This window comes from Mobula hypostoma, chromosome 22, assembly GCF_963921235.1.
Source record: "Mobula hypostoma chromosome 22, sMobHyp1.1, whole genome shotgun sequence".
NCBI lineage: Eukaryota > Metazoa > Chordata > Chondrichthyes > Myliobatiformes > Myliobatidae > Mobula > Mobula hypostoma.
The window spans coordinates 37835146-37858266 of record NC_086118.1 but is presented as its reverse complement, the minus strand read 5'-3'; the positions used below and the strand labels follow the sequence as shown (position 1 = coordinate 37858266).

The following is a 23121-nucleotide window of genomic DNA, read 5'->3' as shown; positions in this document are numbered from 1 at the left end:
TTTAGCAGCCGCGGAGTCCTCACTTTTTTAAAAAAACAGAATTTTCCAAAGAAAATTCAAATTAGCACTTTGGTACATCGGCTCTCACGGCGGGATACAGCAGAAAGGCGTCTAACAGCTTTAACACGCTCGGGATTTACCTAAAAGCAGTAAAGATTTTAACAGGGAGGAGACTCCATTTCGAGTTTAACCAAGGAGGTTTTCTTTTAAATGCGTACTATCACTCCTTTTAAATCAGAAGCGGTTCGCGGCATCTTGAGGGGATTTCTTCTTGTTTAACATAAGGTCCAGTTGTGTAACGCTTTAAAAGTTAATTTATATAGTGTTTGATTTGGTTATCCGAACAAAAAATACAGAATAACAGCCTTACCTACCAGCCATCCACCCCGATTACGAATATGTGGGCTCACAGAACTAGCAATTGAATCCCATGGCGTTAGGCAGCCTCGACTGTCTAATTTCAGACAGTACCTTTCATTTAGAAGTGATATCTGCTTTATGTTTTACGCCATCATATATTTGGTCTCAAGAGTGCACGCTACGTTGAAAAGCTTCGAAATCCTGGTTTAGGGAGAGGGAGAGCTGAAAGATTGTATGCCCAACTAAGCCTCAGACCGTTCTTCTAAGGAAGCAGAGTAATTGTAAATGAAAGGCATGATTAAGGGATAAATGCCGCAAGTTTCAACAATATAAAGAGAGAGCCGGTTGTAAATGCACTTTCGGAATCTCTCTTCTAATCCTTGAGTTGGATTCAAGAGCCCAGAAGAATTAAGGATGGTGGGCGTCGTTTTTTAATGTGTTTAGTTTTAGCCAACGGGGTAAAGTCGTCAAAAATAAAATCTGCTCTACTTTAAGAATCCGGCCGTAGTTGGATGTTGTCACTGCAATGAAACGTAATCCGGGAGGCGCACACACTGACTTGTCCCGTCTGGGCGAGCTGCTTTCTGAATTAAAATGTGTTTTGTAGATGAGGCTAAATTTGCTTCATCATTCATTTTTTCTTAGTCAGACAATCTCGGCTGTTCAAGAAAGATGTCGTCAAAGATTAAATGTGTGTTCCTGTGTTTCTGCGGTTGTTTGGTTGTTCTGTGAAGTATTTCTTGACATCTGTACACACTCTGCTAAGTGTCGCCTGGTTGCAGTCGCTTGAACAGTATCAAGTATTTTACAGCAAAATTAAATCTTCTCCAGGAAATACCTCGTTGTGCATAATAAGTGAAAGAGAGCACACAGGCACGAACTAAATTAAGGCTTCAATGGCGGGATTTTAATTTGTAATTTTAAAAATTAAAAACTGAACGAAAATACTTCATTATTGGATGTTTCTTCTGCATTCCATTGCTTCTAATTCAGAAACTTCACAAACGACTGAGCTTATTTATGTCTGTACAACTGCTACAGAAACACTAGTCTTTTTAATATGTCACATTAAGACCAAAACGCGTTCATTACCGAACGCAATCACTCACACACGAAATTGCCAAGCGTTGTCACGCCGGCCCACTCCAGACTTTTCCAACATATGACTAGCGTGGTCTGAATGTGTGTGTGTGTGTGTGTGTGTGTGTTTACTTTTCAACGTGACATTTTACTAAGGAAGTGTCAAAGTACCAAATAAAATCCAAAGAAATCCCAAAACCAATTTCATTTGAAGATGTGAGGGTCCTTGGGCGCTTAGCAAAAAAAACCCTCTATAAATCAGCGGCAAAGGGGGCGGGAGGACACACCTATGACAGAGAAGCGGTCGTGTCCAATCGCCCAGCTACCGAGCAAGGCTACTGGGTATAGCCAAGGAACGAATCCAAACTCCTGGACCCATCCAGCAGCCTCGACTAACACAGGCACATGCGCCTGGACTGTGTTTTCCAATCGGCATTAACAATATTTGCCACTCATTAACTGTACTCAAAATTTAGACCCATCCATGGGTGCCGACTTTAAAGTAGAGTATTAATTGGCTTCATTGTGTTTCTAAGTAAATAACGTCGCGCGGATACCATATCTCCTTTAAGAGATTTTGCCTGTCTGTGTACATACCTGCAGCCATTGTTTCTGCTCGGTTTAAATGAAATATTCGCCATATGTACATATCTCTCTGATAGTACAACACACACTCTAACATCTGCATCTCTCCATTATCTCTTTCATCTGATAAAAAGTAATAAATCAACTCGTCTATCGACTTGTCTGACCAATAAATCTATTTGACTAATAAAACTATCTAAATATTGATCTACGTTTCTATTGACAGGCAATTTCACAAATAAAATAAGGAATCTTTACAAGCGGGCAGTATTGTAGGCCAATAAGACACAAAAGTAGAGTATGGTGATACGGTGGGGGGCGGGGGGTTAGAAATGACAGGCAAACTAAAGCTACAAGAAGCCAAAGAAACACGCCCGTGAAAAAAAAATTAAATTCTTCATATGGACGAGGGCACAACCTGACGGGAAAGATTAACACAGACCAAAGTACAGAAAACGACAAAAGCAAAAAGCAAAGAGAGAAATGGTATCCGGATAAAACTGACGTGAATTAAATTCCTTTTGTATGTGTTTGTCAGAGACCGAGAGCGATTGAAACCCCGTGACTTCAGCAGGGTGCTGGATTTGAAGGTTTTAGTTTTTATTCTTCAGAAATACCATGTAAGTATTTAAATATCGGGATAAATTTGCAGAATGGTAGACTTGGACGGTGTAGAGTCGTCTGTCGGTGGGCCTTTTCACAAATTTCGTTTTGCATGTGGACTCGTATCAGAATTTTCGCATGTTGCACCGCCAGTCCCAGAATATTACTATCCCTGCTGGTAAGGATCTGCAAAAGCCGGGCAAAAAAAAAATGGCAAGCGTCCCAAGATAATTTTTTTAGGTGCTGAAAATCTATCAGGCATTTATAATTTTTTTTCATTCATTCTGCATTAGGGACGCATTCTAAAGCGGAATTGACCCAAAACAGGTAGCTGCAAATAATGCAAATAATTTGTCCGCCGACTGTTCAATCCTGGCACATCTTTCTGCTTCATTCTACCTGCTGCCTGGCTGGCTGGGATAGGGCCAGTGGTCGCATTCCTGGATACATTATAATTAATAATGTCTAACAAACTACCAAATGGAAAGCAAGAATGGAATCCACTTTAACGGAGTACACCGAGCAAGGGTTTCTCAAAATAAATATTACTCGGCGTTGCGTTTTACTGTGTTGTTGTAAAACTAAAGCCATTCAAAGCAGGCCGGTGGTGTTTAGCCATGTTGGAACTTGCATACAAACAACAGAAAACATGGATTTTGTATATATGTATATTCGTGTGCTGATACAATTCAAATGAATTGGTCAAATGTGATGCTGCATTTTGTTAAAGTATTTACACTGAACGGCTTCGTTTTATGTAATTTGATTACCATCTATCAATACAAAGATCAATTGCTAGTTAAAGGCCCAAATAAAACGATATTTAAAAACTCGTATCTATTTTTTTAAACTGTACATGATGTGCAATGACTAAAATAACGATGGGATATTCGGGCTCAATCAATGGGGAGAGTTGGGTCACTTTAGTAAAGATGGAGATTGCGCCTGTTTAGATTGGCTTATATTGCAGTCAGATTAATGAAACGTTTTGACTCGGTGCCAAGTGCATCAAGCGAAACGTTAGAACACCCGTATTACTGGACTCCGACTATTCAGAGTCCGTGTCGTTATTCTCAAAGACGGTCATGATTTCAATATTCCTCACAGCCTTGTCATCTTGCTGGTCAAATCCCCAATGGAGGTCTTGATTCGCATTTGGAATTCTAATCTGCGGGTCCGGCCATTTCCAAACACAATTTTACCGCCACATTTTATACTCGCATCAGGCGGCATTAAGTATTTTCTAACCAACAGTAATTTATCAATCCAAATGCTGGTGGACAGAAATCTTGCCATTTCATGTGACCACTGCAGTATCTACTCGGCACTGGCCTGGAAGCAGGAAGCAAGAAGCAGTACGGGCTCAAAAATGGCTTGTTTTAACGTGGGATCTTCCCCCCTTTAAATTTCCACAAGCTTTAACAGGAGCTCTGCAATTTACCCTTAGCCTGGCAGTGGAGCGATGCCTAAGGTGGTGTAGGTTACCTTAATGATAGAAATTTAACAATTTCCCCGTGTGATATACGGGGCATTCCGTCTCATCTTTTACACTGCTAAACCCCACCAAATGTTGCATTTATTCCTCAACTTGACAGTACACGCAAAAGTAAGCGAGGACTGAGCAGCCTGTTGTTTCTGGGGGAGGGGGAAAGTTTCAGTCACTGGTCTTGGCGGTGACTGAAATGAATTTTTTCCCCACCAGAATTGCTAAGAAAACCGCCATCGCTAGCACCCTGAGAAAGGAGCTGGTGTGCATGTGTGTGTTTTTTTCTCTCTCTCCACCTTTTTTTTAAAAAGATGAAACTTGATCCAAACTATACACTTAGAAACCATCGCCGGGAAAAAAAAATAAGAAACACCGACACTCAAACATCAGTTCTGACAAAACCAAGAGCTGACAACCTCTATAATGTTACTGTTGTTGCTACAGAGGAATGCCGTCAAGCAACGTTTGTGAACGAACACGATGGCTTGAATGTGAATTTTACGTAAGAGAAAGTGACTTGGAAAAGAGCGGTGTAATCCTGTGCTTTGAAACGTGTGCGATTCCACAGCAGTGTACTAAATAAAACCATCGATATCGTTTATCAAAAAATGTGTAATTAGTACTTCATGCCGGGGACACGACGAGGAGTTACAAACTCGACCGTCTGCCTGCTCTTTCCCCTTTGTAGAGCAGGCTCTTTTTGCTCTATCGCCGGTGCAGTATTTAACAGAATACCAGAAACACTTGACCAAGTTTCTGAATGCCGAGTGAACCCATTTTCACCCTCACACTTCGCAAACCATTTTAGAAACCGGATTTTCGAGCATTACACCACACCACTACACACCCGCAGACAGACATTTTGCCACTTAAGCTAATGCTGAGCGTGACAGCGATCTCCCTCTGTTTCAAAAGCTCCATTCAATATCGTTTTGCACTATTACATTTCTGCAGAATACGCAGAACATAAGGATTTGAATCTTTCCTTTATTGCATTAGAGTTTATCAATATACAGATCTCCGCCGACAGCCTCTTTTTTCCAAGGTGACCACAGTCTCTATTAGATAATAGCATTTGAATATGCGTTGCCCATCCTTGGTAGACTTTTCTACAGAATGTAATACGCTTATCATTTTTAGTATAAACTCTTACTGTTCAAACCAAGCTTTATCTGAGAAACATTTAGCTATTAATAAAATAAAGCAATTGCTAAGCATCGCTGCTGGTTAAGAGCTCTTTAACAAAAGCCTGCACGAATCTATGCTTTCGGTTATATAAAAAAAAAATCAGCTATTTTCAAAACAAAAAAAAAATCCGATCTGGCGGTCTTGACTTGCAGACAAAGATATTTACACACGAGTTCCCGTTGAGATCCACTAACCTGAATGTGTGGCCATGGGGAGGGGAGACGGGAAATATTTTGCAGGTTGGAAATGAGCCGGGTGCGGTGCCGTGCTGTGGCCGGTTGAGGCGATTCTTCCGACGGCTCGGTGCGCCAGGGCGCCGCGCTCCCTGGCCGCCTCCACGCCGAGCGCATGAGAGAGGAGGTGGGGAGGAGCAAATTCCCTGCCGTCCATAGCGGACTGAGATCGCCCTCAACGTACAGATCCACAAAGCCGAACGAGTCTCCGGAACGGATTCAAGCGGATCCAAATTCATCTGGGTGATCTGGTTTACAGCCAGCCGAGTCTTCCATACTCTGCAACAGAGAGAGAATCGGCCATCAATCGTACATCTATTCTGGGCTTCAAATCCGGGGAAGAGAAACTTTGTAAGCTCCGTCCTTCCTTTCTTGCAGCCGCCATACTGCACCAACTACAATAACATCAAATGAAAACTCATACCCTTCCTGATAATTCAAAACCACTCCGTTTCAAACTCCCTTGTAATAAAAGCCAAACCAGGAGAGCAGAAAATTCAAGGCAACCTTTCTCCAACCGAATTATTTTAACAGCAGAAGAGGAATTGCCTGGGAATATTTATAAAACGTGCAAAAGATATACATAATTATATTTTAATTCATTCTCTTTCATCAATCACATCGATTTACCTCAACATTTGGTAGTCTCGAGAATAAAAGAAAATTAAACCAAATATCTGCACTTACAGAGCCTGCATTCAGCGCACGGCTCTCAGGGACATAAATTACTCATGACACTCAGAGGATTAAACAATGAAATGTTTATTAAAGGCGGCCCCTGCTTCTAAGACGAATTGGTTTACGGGACAAAATTTGTACCGCATTTTTCTTTTAACATTTTGTCCAGTTATTTATGCAGATTTTATGCATACACGTTTTAGGCAATGGCGCAGACAACGTGAAGAAAGCTATTTACTTTAAGACACTATCGTTCACTTGGATGCCCCAAAATGTATCTTTTCGCTTCTCTTTTTCATTTTGCAAAAGCCTTCCTTCTCCGCCCTTCCTTTTTTTCTGCATTTTCACATGACATTACTATCGAGGTGATGTTTCCAAAGCAACAACACGCTAAAATTGCAGAACACTGAAATGATTTCAAATGCTAGACAATTTAGCATTAAGGAAATGAATTGGAAGATTCCCCCTCATCAACGATCAGTTATCTCAAACGTCGGATTTTATGTGCGAAATTGCCATGTGTGAAATACAAACATTTTGCGTTCTGCGTAAAAATAATGCATGTTACTCAATAAATTGCAATGCAAAGTACGAGCCACAAAGATATAACAAAAAAAATCAACCGACCATAATCTATATTTTAACTACAGCCAAAATCGGACAATGTAAAATGTTCGTTTTTTTGTCATATGGGGAATTGGGTTGTCAATTACATTTCAATATGATCACTATTTGCTTTGGTGTGCTTCTTTAATCTCCAACAAGCGCTGCTGTGCTTTTAAATTTAAACCTTCATGTTATCTGCTCGCCAACAAAACGGCGGCGAAAGTTATCACTCGGTTTTATTTCACTGCTCTCGTAAGTTTAGTCTTTTTTTTAAAAAATGAGACCGTCTCTCGAATTGCCGAAAAGGGATGAGACATTCCGTATCGTTACAGTCGATAAGAAAGCTGCTAGAGCTCAGACCGCTCCCTCTGCTCACTGTCTTCTTCATTATATCGAAAACAACGCGACGCTCTCAGAGGCTTTCTACTTTAATTCGGTTGTTTTTTTTTTCCCCCTCAAAAACTGGGACGCATCTGAGGTGTTTCGGGGAGGTGAATGGGATCTGCTCAGTGCGAACTGTCCTCTCGAGTCAAGCCGGACGAGAGAGCGCCTAGAGCGGATGTCCAACCACAGCCGCCCGCTTGGAGCTTCTGTTTCCGTTTTATGCACGGACAAAAATGGGATTTTAACAAACAAAATTCCAGAACGGTTTGTTGATTACATTGCTTTAATAACAAACACAGACCGATAAACATTAGGTTACAGTTAAAATAACAAATATTTCAATTCTTATGTTTGTATTTTGACTTTTATTGTATATATGTAGCAAAAACGTGTACTTACTGGAATTCCGAGTATACACTGCCTTATAGTGAAAGAAACAAAAAGAAAATAATTTTTAATTATCTGGACGCTATGTGACATGCTACACTTCTGAAAAGGTTGCAGTGAGCACGAGCACTAAAAGATTTCTTACTTCAACAACTTGTCTGTACAATGAGGCACGCACTGCTAGCAATCCCGGGCTCTTGTCAATCATCCTGTGTAAACAAGACTTCCATTGGCTGGCGGCTTGCCAGTTTTCTGTCAATCAACCAGTGTAAACAAGCCTCTGATTGGCTCGCGGCCAGTCCGCACCGGGCTGCATGAAAAGCAATTAGGGCGCGGCGACGGTTTCGGGGCGCCCCTGGCCGAGAGTTGCCAGGAGAGAGATATAAAGGGAAGTGACGGTTTCGCGGCGGCCTCCGAAGAGACCCAAATGGCCCTTGAGCAGAAAAGGGGAAGAGTGAAAGAGTGGAGATGTAGTGCAGGAGGAAGGTGATCTTTGCAGAGAAATACTCTTTGATGGGGGGAGAGGCAAGTGCGCGGAAAAATGCGGAAACCCGGGGAAAAAGAGTTTCAGAGCAGTGAGGAAGTGGGATAAGCAACGAGGAAGAAGAAAAGGACAGAATGTGAAAGAACTATGGAAGACAAAAAGAGGTGTCTGAAAGGAAACAGTAAAAGCGAGGCAGCAGACTTTCCAACGGCAGGAAGGAGGCACAAAGATTACTCCGACAAAACGGAATACATTGAGAAGCAACAAATGGATAAGACTTCTTTAAAGTACTGGAAGGTGCATCGCGGCGAACACGAGGAAGATACAAATGCTTTAACGTACTTCAGTGCAAGATCAGAGAAAGGGGGGGGGGGAACCGTGAGATCTGAAGGAGTTGGAACGAGCAATTGTGCACGAAAGGGTGAAGAAATTCAATACAAGTCGCCTGGCGCGAAGAGGAAGTTTGGAGGGCAATGTGCTTGCAGTAAACTGACGATGGTGTGTGTGCTTGTATTTGCGTGGACTTGCTTCATGCTTCGGTGCAGAGTTTCAAAAGAGGTAAATGACAAACTGAGGTGGGTTTAAACACATTTATTTGTTAATTCTATTTTCTTTATCGCTTCTTCACTACCTCCTGGGGCAATCCCAGCTCCCCGATCGTACTTATTCGCGTATAACTCTATATGCACCTCGTTCGTTCATTCGACTTTTAACTTGAATTTCTCGCGTTTGTGCTTCTCACTCTTTTCTCTCGCTCTTTCTCTCTCTCTCTCTCACTCACTCGCTTGCACCAACAGTGTGTGCACAGAGGAGCCCTGTTGAAGCCTGGAGGACCAGTGGATTGGATAATTAATGCAAAATGACTGATGGCTGTTGAAGAAGGCAAGTCCTGCAAAGAGGATTGTGCGTGATCAATGAAGCATCACTGACTGACAGTTTCCTTCGATCTTACACCCAGATCCAACTACCGGAACGAGGACTTGTCACCAGAGGCCGGAGGCTACTCTCTGCATGCTTGCAAGGCAACGCAAAACACACAAAAAAAGGGAAGAGAAACAGGACGCTTCTTAAAAACGGTTTTGCAAAAAAAAAGCGCAGGAGGGGACGATAGGTAAAAAAAACACTTCAATTACTGCTTGAAAATTTTGTACCTGTATATTTCATTAATTTTTCAAGGATTTGCAAGCCAGTTGTGAATTGGTGTATAGATTAAAATAGACACGAAGCGCAGACACAAATACCCATTAAAAGTGTAAAAACCTACAGTGCCAACATCTGGCTTTCCCTTGCCGTAAACTGTCGGGTTTAGACGGCTATCATGCATTCAGAGCCGACCAGCCAACCGGTGATCTCTCGGCTTTGGGTCTGATTCGAAAGCATGACCGTCAGAAAACATCTGAGATGAAATAGGAGTCAATTCTGAGAGAAAATCGCGCTCTGTAGGGAAAAGAGAACATTTAAATAGAAAGGCACCAGTCAGTTATCTTGCTGCATGATTTCAATATAGATTGTAAGGAGGAGGCTGTTACTTTAATCCACCGAGCTCTGAGTGAATGTGAGAAATCTCTCTAATAGGATACAGCATCTGTGTTACATTATAAGCTGTTGAGGTCATTCTCGTAAATGGTAGAAGCTATTGGCACGGTTACTTCATTACGAGGCATTTTATTGATGAAAAACGTAAAATTAAACGGGGCTCGAAAAATCTAAAAAGCAGTCTACATGCAGTGATGCCTGGTGCGTTTTTAAATCGCCTGTTTAATTGGAATTTCAGACATTTTATACAGATCACGTACCCAAAGTGGTGGATTTTTTTTTAAAAAGGGAAGGGGCGAAGATCTGGTTTTAGCTTTTGGAACCTACCGATCGTCATAAAGAACACTTTAAAACATCAATTAAGATAAAGTGTTCCAAAGGTAAACCAGATGTCCATTCGTACTTGGTATTACAATTTTAAGTGACTAACAGAAAATCAAAGAAAACACCTAAAAAGCTGAAATACCTCATAAGGTTAGACATTTCCTCTTTAGGCTTCCATAACTTTTATCCAAAAAAAAATTAAAATACTATTTGTACAATGTTGAGCGGCGGTCTCGTGCTATATCGTAAAGTTACTATCATTAAGGAATCTGGCCTAAATGTTTGAAAATAAAGATAGTAATGCCCATGCACGGCTGCTAGGCCTTTCATTTTAGCGTTTTTGAACTGATTGCGTACTGAACTTTGCCGTATTTAGTGTATAAATAAATCTAAAGACACTACGGTTACTAAAAACGGTGGCGGCTTCAGGAACCCGGCCAAATCTGATCGTTTTGTTTCAAACAAGTCTGCTGGAGGAGAAGAAAGTAGTCGTGCAGTGAGATAAAAATGCACAACTGATTCAATTGCGTTTTGAAGGTTGCTTGGTACCTGTTCCAGGAGTTCACTCTCTAGTTTTGTTCTCTTTAACAGGGATCCAAATTTAGGAATAGGGAGCACGTGGATACACCGTGGAAAGAAATCCCAAGCTCGGCTGGTGTGAAAGCGATTTCTCTACCGCTATCTTCCCCTGACAAGTGAATTTCTGCCGCTTGATTCTTGCTAGCATGTGTGTGAACGCGGAGCTCCGACTCTGAACCTGCTTGGGGAGCCGCCACGTACACGGCGTAATCGCCCTGATGCTTAAGTAAGCACTGTGTAATGGGAGTACAGGAACAATATAAACTGCTCGGCCGCGAGCTCTCAAATCAACTTGAGGAGATGAGATGGCCTCTCCAACAAATTCTGCGCCTATAAAAATATTAAACAAATCGCTTAGGTTCTAATCTGGATTCCTCAGTCAGACATTCCTGTAGAAATATGGAGACTCTCAGTTTTGCTGCTAAATTTAGCAATTGAGAGCGTCTACTTTATAGCGCGCGAGTGCATTTTATTACAAATATATGTCGCCAGTAATCAAAGAAACTGGTCTTCTTAACATCAAAATTTCACTAACATTTAACTTCACAGAGCAATATAATTTAAGTCAACAATTTCTATCGATTGTACATTTGCAGGAGAAAGATCCCAATAACTACAGATTTAATTCCTGCTTGCTCGATAAGTTTTTTTTAGCATTTTATTAAAAATTCTAATGTTATTTCTATGAACAGCAGGGCAAAGGCGGGCTAGCTTACATTATTCGAGTTAAGTTTTTAGCATTTCCTTTTGTGGATATTGTTGCTTTGGTAGATTTTTAAAATGGATTTGGCAATTTCTGATTAGATCCGTCACGATCGTTCATTTACGGGAGGACTCACGTGCCCGCAAATGTACGTATGCGAGGTGCGATCAAACCTTCAACCGGAGATAAATGTTTTGAGTTTTTCTTTATGTATCCATGAGTAATTATTTAAACAATTGTTTAATTTGTTTTGCATTTACGCGACAAGTGAGCTGCTTATTTCTGACAATGTATCAGATTTTCTTTAAAATTAACAGACTTTAGCCCACGTTTTTTGTCGCTTAGCCTTGCTCTCCGTTTGAAATGCACGCTTAGCAGTGGAGGTTCCTGTTTTAATGGTCGCTAGTTTAAAAGAGCAGGGGAAATAAACTCGAGCGTTCCTAACAAAAAAAACTTATTGTGCTTAAACTAAAAGGATTTTATGACTTGCCGGAGTTGTTAATTATCAATTTATTGCATAGCAATATGACGAAAACACAATCGATGCTCAATATGCACGATGGTTATTAGCAATCGCTATCTGTTGATGAATTTATGTATTGTAGTGAATTTAATTACCGATCTAAATAAATGATATACACTGCGTGCAGATGGCCATTTTAATATTGGATTGGACTGTTCCGCGTTGTGTGAACTTCCACGCCGGAGGCTCTGTAGCAGTTCTCAGAAGGAACAACGAACCGAGACTGTTTTCCACCCCCACCCTCGAGATAAAAATTCCTCTTTCGGTTCGAATTGCAACCGAGGACGGGTCGGGTGGAGGTAGCTGTGGCCTCGGAGTGAGGCGCATTGAAACATTCAGGAGAGCTCGGATTTCAAGAACCGGTATTTGGCGGAAGGAGCTCGAATGTAAAATCTGTATATACCAGTGAGTTTGACACCGTGCGCTCGCACCGTGGGAGTCTGCTGATCTTAAAACAAGCTGCTTTCAAAAAAAAATCTATTTTAAATCGACAACCTCGCCCCTCCTCTCAATTCCCTGGACCCAATACTTTCTAGGCAATTGTAAAATTAGTTGGTCTATTTTGGGAAGATGTCAGCCAGCAGACACAAATTCGGTGGCAGTGTAAATCTGCGGACGGGACGGCTACACTTTTTTTTTGGCGGGCGCCGAGCAGCGCGAAATCGACTTTCGGTTTCAGATCTTATCAGACGGAAGACGGGGAAGGTTGTGGCTTGGAATCTACAGTTAAAGTAAAATGTGTTTATTTTACAAAATGGATTGCGAGGAAGAGGGGGAGAAAGGGAAAGGATCAGAAAAGGGGAGATATATGATATAACAAACTTCGTAGGAAGAGATAGACAGTGGAATGATTAGAACGGACGAAACTGGTGTCAATACCCACGATTCGGTGAACTGAGAGGGTAGAGGGTTTTAAATATCCAAGATATGTGATACCGAGGTATAGGGGGAAAGTGTAACGTGTGCTGGGGGGGGGGGGAAGTTGTGTAAGAAAACCCTTGCATTTATATAACTAATATTTGTTCAAATGAAACAAAATAATCCTTTCTCCTATAAAATAATGTCAGCAATGTATACAATATCTATTTCTGAGTCAATCGGCGTCTGTCTTATAAAATTCTTGCACACACAAACGTTAAACAACAGTCTTTGCAACCTCCGGGCTCGTCTCGTGTGCTGTGTTTTGGTAAGAGCTCCCTATATTTCACAGTTTCTGGGAATTGTGCTGATGGGCCGGATTTATCTTTTGTACCATCTGTTTAAAGAGACAAAACGCGGACATGAAATGAATTGCAAAGCAGCGAATGTAAAATGGCACGAATGAAACCCTCTGTTTACAATAGAATAACACGCTGATTTACAATATAAGTATGTCCTCGTGATGGTTGATCTCACATAGCGTTTGTTTGTGGACTTCCACGTCGATTTCAATGAAGCCTGGCCGCTGCGCACTCTCTCCCCGCTCTGGGTGTGCTCCGAGGCGGCTACTCGCTGGAGAATTCCCCCATGTCACATCGGCATGACTGAATCCCTGGAATAAAGTCTTAAAGCATACACACACACACAGATTCGTCTCTCCATTTCATACATATATTTCAACACCAATATTAAAACCTTGGCAATGACGCTTATTTTATAGCATTACTTTTCAACCTCCGGTAATATTCAAGGTAAAATTTATCACATATTTTATTTATGTACGTTTACTTAATGCTAAACCGATTCCATAGATTACTTTTTTACAACGATGGGCAGTCCGAATCCTATTGTATACAGATAACGATGGCGCCTTTTATTATCTCCAGCACAGGCGCTGAAAAAAAATCAACTTCTATTGCCTTGCAAACTATCTGTTTTGTTTTAAGTGTTTTTCCCTCTTTGAATTTTAAGGAGATAATTAACAACCTTGCATCAGTCAGTAAAAAACAATAAGATAGTCGCTGATTACACTCCCTCATTACAAACAGTTCTCCAACCGCGGGGTTCCCCTTTCGAACTCCTTTCATTCCGCTTTTGTTGTTTAAGACACAATAAGCAATAAAATAAAAAATGGAAAGGGTAAAGATGTTCTGCTTTTACAACCCGACCCCTCTTTCCCCGTGATGTCCCTGTAATCAACACTACGTTTTATTCGCCAATATGAATCTTTTTTTTAAAAAAAAGGGGACTCAGCGGATAGTGGAGAGATTACAGCGTTCTGCATGATTTCACTTCGTCCACGCCAGCCGACCTACTATCTGTCCACTGCCAAAGAAAATACTCGAATTTCTGCAATAATTTGATTAAAAAACAAAAGACGTTTGAGGTTTTAAATGGCACGGTAACTCAAAAGTGTTTAATCTATTTGCTTTAAACCTGCAAAATAAGATCTAATTGGCAATGTATTTGTAATCCCGTGGTTGAAGCCCTGTCAGTTTCTGTACACTTTTAAAATAATAAGATGTAACAATCAATGAGCAGAAGATCAACGCCAGGTAAAATAAAACTATTCTCAAAAATCAGAGCGACAAAAGGCACTGTTAAATATATTTGTCAGAAATATGGGACAATCTGGTGAATGGCATTTTCGCCACCTCAGATTATTTTATAGTGCCACGCGTTTGATTTTGCAGCCGTTTGTTAAAGGGTGCATTTGCCTTGAGTTCAGATACACCGACAGTTTCTCGGCAGAAATAGAAACACGAAAGACAATCTTTTTAAAAAAAATCTACAGGCGAAATCATCCCTTTCCAAATTAATACAACATCCACCGATAAATGAAAATTCTCTTAATTACTACATATTTTATTCTCTACCATTTGACACGTATGCTGAAGTTGGAAACAAACATTGGTCTCGGAATCTGAAGTTTAAAATGAGTATTAACGGCACTTTAACACATTGCAAAGCTGAAATAAGGGGGTCGACCATTCTCGCTGCACTATACTCCCAAACATTGATAACGGAGGTATAAATAAGCCGGCGGTGTGTGAAAAATACAAATTACTTACAAATTCTGCTCATAATTGCACTTTTCTTTCTTCCCAGATTTCCAGTAAACCCAAAGCAACATCTTGCCCCTGTCATCACGGTTTTAAATGAGTGGATATTTTTCTTTATAAATTGGGTGCTTTGACTTGTTTAAAAGTTATTTTTAATTTAAAAATGAAAATGCAACCTTACATTCCTCTGCACGATAAAAGGCGTACTCCAGTGTTAAGCTTATATTCCTTGTAACTAGGAGACGGTGCGGTCAGTGATCTTAGGGCATCTTCTTTACACCGTGTGCACATATTTTAGCTACAGTAGGCCGCTTTATTTCTGCTTTCCTTCCTCTTTCCCTCTCATACATTGTCGTGAATATCAAACAATTTGCGACGGGAAAAAATACAGCGAGATAAAAACAAAATTAAAAGCAAAAGAACATACCGAGACGGCGCAGGCGGCAGATCGAAAATGTTTCCTAGAGAAAACTCGGTAGTAAATGTCTGGTAGGTTTATATTTGTCCCGGATTGACTCTGGTTTGCTGATAGATGGTGCTCAAACAGGATTCTACCTGTCTCCATACAGTATGAGAGGCAATGTACTCGGTCAAACAGATGCGCTCTGCGCTGCCACTCTGCTCACGAATTTATAGCTAGCTGACGTGCCTCTTCTCCCACAATGGAGCCGCTTGACATTAACCATAAAATTGATGAGAGAGAAGCGAAATCTAATCTCTTTTCCAGATCCTCTCCGCTTTTCCCCAGTCCCAGTATCTCGCTTTGGCCAGTCAGCCCGCTCCCTTTGTTACAAACACCGGCGCCCCCGCCACATTTACTTGTTTTTTTTTATATGGGAGGGGGTGGTGGCGGGGCGGAAATGTGTTTCCCCCAACTAAAATTCCGGATTCTGTGATCCGTAGAAAACCTGCAATACTCCAAACTTCCTAAACTCGGCCATTGTTGGATTGACAATATTCCGAAGTGTTGTTTAAGAGCAGCCCTCTCTACTGAATAACCCTCCCCCAACACCAGCGCCTTTTATAAAGACACTACGGAATAAAGGAAAGCGACACACAACGATGCTGATTCTGGTTATCGTTTGCTTTCTGAAGATCATCTGTTTACTTTTTTTCCTGATTTAATAGCCATTATGTTCCTCGATAACAATGTTTCCCGCATTCATCTTTTTTTAGGACAGAGCCCCGAGCGCTACTTCTTGCGGTCCTCCCCCGATTCCCCGCCCAGGACGAGAACTTCCAAGCATGATGTTTATTGCCCTGAACTTTCTGGCGAGGTCATGGCCCTGGGAAAAGCGTGACGTCGTCCTGGGACCCCCCCTGGAATGACGTCAACCCTTTTCGCTACTCGATGGCGTCATCGGCTTGACGTCAGCCACCGCTAAATTTTCAGAACAAGCTGAGATTTGAGTAAACTAAAGCGTGTCTTCACAGAAAGAAGTTTCACATCGTTTGAATAATGGCTTCTTCACGAGTGCACTTATTTCGTACGAGCTGATGTCTTTATTTATTGTTGGATTATTGATCTTTAGCATTGATTGGCAATACTTTACACTCTCTATCGCCTTCATCATTTGGCTACTGAAACTGCTGCCTTCAATTTTTAAGGTTCCTACAAGTCTGGAAGCACAGCGGCCTGTCTGGGTCCCAGTGTCTGCACACACCCTGCAGAATTTTATCAGTTTTCAACTTATATCGTGGAGCAATTTTCCTGTACAGGTCCAGTTAAAGTGAAAATCCCAAACATGGGGAAATTAAACTCAAACGCACTGTGTAATGTCTACAGCTGTAAGTCAGTGTCGACACCGAACACCAGTGGAGATGGAATGTTCGAACTGTTCGGCTTCAACGCACACAGCCTTCCTAGACGTGTTTCTAGACTAGTGACTTCCGCGGAGATATAACCAGTGGTATTTATACACAAGTTTATATAGTCCGGGAGAAGGCTTTTATTAGCGTCTTCTTGAAGTTACCCTTTAAATGCATCATATAATTTTGATAGTCAACCATAAACATGTTCTATTTTTATGTGAAAACAAATTGATTCTACCTATGACTTTTTCCTCAAAAGAAACAAATCAATTCAATATTTATTCTTTCATGCTGAATCTGTCCATCCATCCTAGAATAATATTTCCTCTGTTCATCCATTATATTTGATTGTTTAATATTCTAAACTAATTCAACTCTAAAGTGATATTTCCACCTTTAGCAAAGTGTCACTCACAAATTAAAATCACATCAGAAACTTTAGTTATTTAATACTTTGTAAGAGTCATTAAACTATAATTTTGTCGTAGTAAGAAAAACAAATGACTCCAGAACTTTTAAAACTCATTGATTATGCATATGCAGCCTTAAGCTGTCATTTTATTGTCTTGCATATTACCATTTCTTCATTAACCGTTTGATTGAATAGTAATTGAAATAATTTTTCTTGGTAATAGTTTATAAGTAACTGCTGGATTTAAAATAATAAATATTTAACAAAAATGTTCAACATATTGCTGATATAAAATTGACAGGAAGGGCAGCTTTTTGAGTCAGTACCTACTTGGCATTGCACTAATTTTACAGTTAATTATTGAGCCAAAGATGATTAAATATTTGCATGAAAACAGCTACAGTTTGAAAAGTTATTATTGAACTCTTTTCTTGGCTGTTCATGTGGGACAGGCAGCCTTCATGGCAATAGTTGTCCAATGTCTTCTTCGTCATGGTAATCTCATTTGTGATCTCCATTACATCCATAGCCCTCAATTGCTCATTAGATGTAGAAGCCCTGAATATTGCCTTTGTAACTTCTAAACTCAAATAGTCCAATGCACTCATGGCCAACAGCCATTATTTTATTATCTGTAGGTTTGATGGTGTTCTGGATAGTGCAGAAGGTTGTTGTGGGTCACAGTGGGGCAATGATAGGATGCAGAACTGGGCTGAGAAGTGGCAGATGGAGTCCATTCTGGAGAAGTGTAAAGTGATTCACTTCGGAAGGTCGAACTTGAAGGCAGAGTACAAAGTTAATGGTAGGATTTCTAGTAGTGTTGAGGAAAACAGGGAAATTGGACTCCATATCCATAGATCCCTCAAGTTGTTGGATGGTTTGGAAGGCACATAGTATGTTGGCCTTCATTAGTCAGGGAACTGAGTTCAAGAGCCACAAGTTAATGTTGCAGCTTTATAAAACTCTACTTAGACCACACTTGGAGGATTGTGTTCAATTCTGGTCACCTTATTCTAGGAAGGATGTCAAACCTTCAGAGAGAGTGCAGAGGAGATTTACCAGGATGCTGCCTGGATTGGTGAACATGTCTTATGAGGATAGGCTGAGTGAACTAAGGCTTTTCCCTTTGGATTAAAGGCGGATGAGAAGTGACTTGACAGAGGTGTATAAGATTATAAGAGGCATAGGTAGAATGGTCAGCCAGGGCCATTTTCCAGCGCAGAAATAGCTAATGCAAGGGAAAGAAAAATAGTGGGCTAAGTGGGAGAGAAATGTTAGATTTGAGTAGGTTGAAAGGTTGGCATGGTGAGCCGAAGGGCCTATACTGTGTTGTACTGTGTTGTACTGTTCTGTACTGTGTTGTACTGTTCTGCACTGTGTTGTACTGTTCTGCACTGTGTTGTACTGTTCTGTACTGTGTTGTACTGTTCTGCACTGTGTTGTACTGTTCTGTGCTGTGTTGTACTGTTCTGCACAGTGTTGTACTGTTCTACACTGTGTTGTACTGTTCTGTACTGTGTTGTACTGTTCTGCACTGTGTTGTACTGTTCTGCGCTGTGTTGTACTGTTCTGCACTGTGTCGTACTGTTCCGTACTGTGTCGTCTGTGTTGTACTGTTCTGTACTGTGTTGTACTGTTCTGCACTGTGTTGTACTGTTCTGTACTGTGTTGTACTGTTCCGTACTGTGTTGTACTGTTCTGTACTGTGTTGTACTGTTCTGCACTGTGTTGTACTGTTCTACACTGTGTTGTACTGTTCTGTACTGTGTTGTACTGTTCCGTACTGTGTTGTACTGTTCTGTACTGTGTTGTACTGTTCTGCACTGTGTTGTACTGTTCTACACTGTGTTGTACTGTTCTGCACTGTGTTGTACTGTTCTGTACTGTGTTGTACTTTGTTGTACTGTTCTGCACTGTGTTGTACTGTGTTGTACTGTTCTGTACTGTGTTGTACAGTTCTGTACTGTGTTGTACTGTTCTACACTGTGTTGTACTGTTCTGTACTGTGTTTTACTGTTCTGCACTGTGCTTTACTGTTCTGCACTGTGCTGTACTATTCTGTACTGTGTCCTGCTGTTCTGTACTGTGTTGTACTGTTCTGTGCTGTGTTGTATTGTTCTGTACTGTGTTGTACTGTTCTGTACTGTGTTGTACTATTTTGTGCTGTGTTGTACTGTGTTGTACTGTTCTGCACTGTGCTGTACTGTTCTGCACTGTGTTGTACTGTTCTGTACTGTGTTGTACTATTCTGTACCGTGTTGTACTGTTCTGCGCTGTGTTGTACTGTTCTGTACTGTGTTGTACTGTTCTGCACTGTGTTGTACTGTTCTGCACTGTGTTGTACTGTTCTGTACTGTGTTGTACTGTTCTGCACTGTGTTGTACTGTTCTGCACTGTGTTGTACTGTTCTGTACTGTGTTCTACTGTGTTGTATTGTTCTGCACTGTGTTGTACTGTTCTGTACTGTGTTGTACTGTTCTGCACTGTGCTGTACTATTCTGTACTGTGTCCTACTGTTCTGTACTGTGTTGTACTGTTCTGTGCTGTGTTGTACTGTTCTGTACTGTGTTGTACTGTTCTGTACTGTGTTGTACTATTTTGTGCTGTGTTGCACTGTTCTGTGCTGTGTTATACTGTTCTGCACTGTGTTGTACTGTTCTGCACTGTGTTGTACTGTTCTGTACTGTGTTGTACTATTCTGTACCGTGTTGTACTGTTCTGCGCTGTGCTGTACTGTTCTGTACTGTGTTGTACTGTTCTGCACTGTGTTGTACTGTTCTATACTATGTTATACTGTTCTATACTGTGTTGTACTGTTGTCCACTGTGTTGTACTGTTCGGCACTGTGTTGTACTGTTCCGTACTGTGTTGTACTATCCTGCACTGTGTTGTACTGTTCTGTTCTGCACTATGTTGTACTGTTCTATACTGTGTTGTACTGTTCTGCACTGTGTTGTACTGTTCTGTACTGTGTTGTACTGTTCTGTACTGTGTACTGTGTTGTACTGTTCTGTACTGTGTTGTACTGTTCTGTACCGTGTTGTACTGTTCTGTACTGTTCCCCACTGTGTTGTACTGTTCTGCACTGTGTTGTACTATTCTGCACTGTGTTGTACTGTTCTGTACTGTGTTGTACTGTTCTGCACTGTGTTGTACTGTTCTGTACTGTGTTGTACTGTTCTGTACTGTGTTGTACTGTGTTGTATTGTTCTGCACTGTGTTGTACTGTTCTGCACTGTGTTGTACTGTTCTGTACTGTGTTGTACTGTTCTATACTGTGTTGTACTGTTCTGTACTGTGTTCTACTGTTCTGTACTGTGTTGTACTATTCTGTACTGTGTTGTACTGTTCTGCACTGTGTTGTACTGTTCTGCAGTGTGTTGTACTGTTCTGTACTGTGTTGTACTGTTCTGCACTGTGTTGTACTGTTCTGTACTGTGTTGTACTGTTCTGTACTGTGTTGTACTGTTCTGCACTGTGTTGTACTGTTCTGTACTGTGTTGTACTGTTCTGCGCTGTGTTGTACTGTTCTGCACTGTGTTCTACTGTTCTGTACTGTGTTGTACTGTTCTGTACTGTGTTGTACTGTTCGGCACTGTGTTGTACTGTTCGGCACTGTGTTATACTATTCTGCACTGTGTTGTACTGTTCTGCAGTGTGTTGTACTGTTCTGTACTGTGTTGTACTGTTCTGCACTGTGTTGTACTGTTCTGTACTGTGTTGTCCTGTGTTGTACTGTTCGGCACTGTGTTGTACTATTCTGCACTGTGTTGTACTGTTCTGCAGTGTGTTGTACTGTTCTGTACTGTGTTGTACTGTTCTGCACTGTGTTGTACTGTTCTGTACTGTGTTGTACTGTTCTGTACTGTCTTATACTGTTCTGCGCTGTGTTGTACTGTTCTGTACTGTGTTGTACTGTTCTGCACTTTGTTGTACTGTTCTGTACTGTGTTGTACTGTTCTGTACTGTGTTGTACTGTTCTGTACTGTGTTGTCCTGTGTTGTACTGTTCTGCACTGTGTTGTACTGTTCTGTATTGTGTTGTCCTGTTCTGCACTGTGTTGTACTTTTCTATGTTCTATGTTTAAACTTGAGTTTACCCAAAAGTCTCCTAATTTGGGCCAAGTTCCATTCATCTACCTTGCATGCTGACCTGATTTAGCTCCTGGTTACCCTGTACTTCATTTTTGAAATTCCCACCCTTATTTTCAAATCTCTCAGAAAAGAGATCTCTAAACCCCCTTGCAAACTCTGTAATTTCGTAACTTCCTTAAGACCTCTAAAGATGAAAGAGATTAATGATTAACTTCATTTGTCACGTGTACGTCAAACGATGGAAACATACAGTGAAATGCATCATTTGCATCAAATCAGCACATATTGTTGCTGGGCATTCTGCAAGTGTTGCCATGCTTCGACACCCAAACTAGCAGGCCCACAACTCACTAATCCTAACTGTATGTCTTTGTAAACTGGTGCGCCCAGAGAAAGCCCATTCAGTCAGTGGGAGAACATACAAACTTCTTACAGGCAGCAGCAGGAACACTGACTGGCAATTGCTGGTTCTGTAAAGCAGTGCTACCCGCTACACTTTCATGTAGCCCTCAGAAGCATAGAAATCTACAGCACATTACAGGCCCCTTGGCCCACAATGTTGTGCCGACCATGTATCCTTCTCTGCATCCTTCCACTTCACAATGTCCAATATGCAATAAGTATTGGATGAAGATAGAAACCCTAGTGGCATGATTTCAAGAATATAACTTTCTTCAATGTCAGCAAAACAAAATAACTGGTCATTAAACAACACACATAAAAGTTGCTGGTGAACGCAGCAGGCCAGGCAGCGTCTCTAGGAAGAGGTACAGTTGACGTTTCGGGCCGAGACCCTTCGTCAGGACTAACTGAAAGAAGAGCTAGTAAGAGATTTGAAAGTGGGAGGGGGAGGGGGAGATCGGAAATGATAGCCAAGAGCTGGACAGGTGATTGGCAAAAGGATAGGAGAGGATCACTATAATTCCACATCCCATTCCCATTCTGATATGTTTATCCACTGCCTCCTCTACTGTAAAGATGAAGCCACACTCAGGTTGGAAGAACAACACCTTGTATTCTGTCTGGGTAGTCTCCAACCTGATGGCATGAACATTGACTTCTCAGACTTCCGCTAATGCCCCACCTCCCCCTCGTACCCCATCCGTTATTTATTTATATACACACATTCCTTTTCTCTCTCTCCTTTTTCTCCCTCTGTCCCTCTCACTACACCCCTTGCCCATCCTCTGGTTTTTTCCCCCCCTCCCCCTTTTCTTTCTCCCTGGGCCTCCTGTCCCATGGTCCTCTCATATCCCTTTTGCCAATCACCTGTCCAGCTCTTGGCTTCATCCCTCCCCCTCCTGTCTTCTCCTATCATTTTGGATCTCCCCCTCCCCCTCCCCCTCCCACTTTCAAATCTCTTACTAGCTCTTCTTTCAGTTAGTCCTGACGAAGGGTCTCGGCCCGAAACGTCGACTGTACCTCTTCCTAGAGATGCTGCCTGGCCTGCTGTGTTCACCAGCAACTTTTATGTGTGTTGCTTGAAATTCCAGCATCTGCAGATTTCCTCGTGTAACTGGTCATTAACTTCAACAAGCTAGATGAGTATATATCCAATCTGTATAAATGGTGCTGAGGTTAAGATGGTTGAAAACCTCAAGCTTCAAAGTGTAGGTACCACCAACACCTTGTCCTGTTCCAGCCACATGGACACTATAGCTAAGAAAGCACACTCACACCTCTACACCCTCAGAAGGCTAAGGGAATTCAGTATGTCCTCTATGTTCCTCACTAATGTTTACATATATGCCACAGACAGCATACTATCTGAATGCATTACAACTTAGTATGGCAACTGCTCTGCCCAAGACTGCAAAGAAGTGCAGGGTTGTGAACAAGCCCAATCTATAAGAAAAGCAGCCTTCCTTCTCTTGACTCAGTCTACAGCTCCTGCTGCCTTGGGAAAGCAGCCAACATAATCAAGGATCTTTTCCACCCCAGTTATCTCTCTTCTTAAACACAAGAGGTTCTGCAGATGCTGGAAATCCAGAATAACACACACAAAATGCTGGTGGAACTCAGCAGGTCAAGCAGCATCAATGGAAAGGAGTAAACAGCCAACATTTTGGACCGAGATCCTTCA

The 23121-nt window shown here is 41.5% G+C and overlaps 2 protein-coding genes across 10 annotated transcripts in view; one reads left to right on the top strand and one right to left on the bottom strand.

Annotated features, from left to right (window-relative positions):
• Nucleotides 1–15887, bottom strand: part of LOC134360282 (BAH and coiled-coil domain-containing protein 1-like) — a 451521-nt gene extending 435634 nt beyond the window's left edge. For 4 of the 5 annotated variants that reach the window (XR_010021300.1, XM_063074458.1, XM_063074460.1 and 1 more), the window contains exons 1-2: nucleotides 7603–7741; nucleotides 5497–5814 (exon numbers count right to left, since the gene is read on the bottom strand). Coding sequence is in view for 4 of the 5 variants with exons in the window: in XM_063074458.1 (XP_062930528.1) it covers nucleotides 5497–5692 (196 nt within the window). In the remaining variant the exon portion in view is untranslated. Of the gene's footprint in view, nucleotides 1–5496; nucleotides 5815–7602; nucleotides 7742–15147 lie in introns of those variants that run through there. The other variant, XM_063074459.1, reaches the window with a different exon arrangement.
• Nucleotides 7992–17325, top strand: LOC134360283 (uncharacterized). Of its 5 annotated transcripts, none has more exons than XR_010021304.1 (4): nucleotides 7992–8632; nucleotides 8872–9185; nucleotides 10526–12144; nucleotides 15897–17325. XR_010021304.1 is itself a non-coding variant. In XM_063074462.1 (3 exons), the coding sequence occupies exons 1-3, from the start codon at nucleotides 8222–8224 to the stop codon at nucleotides 10593–10595; spliced, it is 651 nt and encodes a 216-aa protein (XP_062930532.1). In that variant the 5' UTR covers nucleotides 7992–8221; the 3' UTR covers nucleotides 10596–12678. The 5 variants fall into 5 exon arrangements, 1 of the variants encoding a protein (XP_062930532.1); XR_010021301.1 differs by having other exon boundaries at nucleotides 7992–8649; nucleotides 9033–9185; XR_010021303.1 differs by having other exon boundaries at nucleotides 7992–8649.
• The last annotated feature ends 5796 nt before the right edge of the window (nucleotides 17326–23121 follow it).

Coding starts and splice junctions, on each gene's coding strand:
- LOC134360283 (XM_063074462.1), top strand. CDS start 8,222: ATGGAAGACAAAAAGAGGTGTCTGAAAGGAAACAGTAAAAGCGAGGCA. Junction 8,650..9,032: donor GAGGTAAATGACAAACTGAG/GTGGGTTTAAAC, acceptor TCTTACACCCAG/ATCCAACTACCGGAACGAGG. Junction 9,186..10,525: donor AGCGCAGGAGGGGACGATAG/GTAAAAAAAACA, acceptor TCTCTTTAACAG/GGATCCAAATTTAGGAATAG.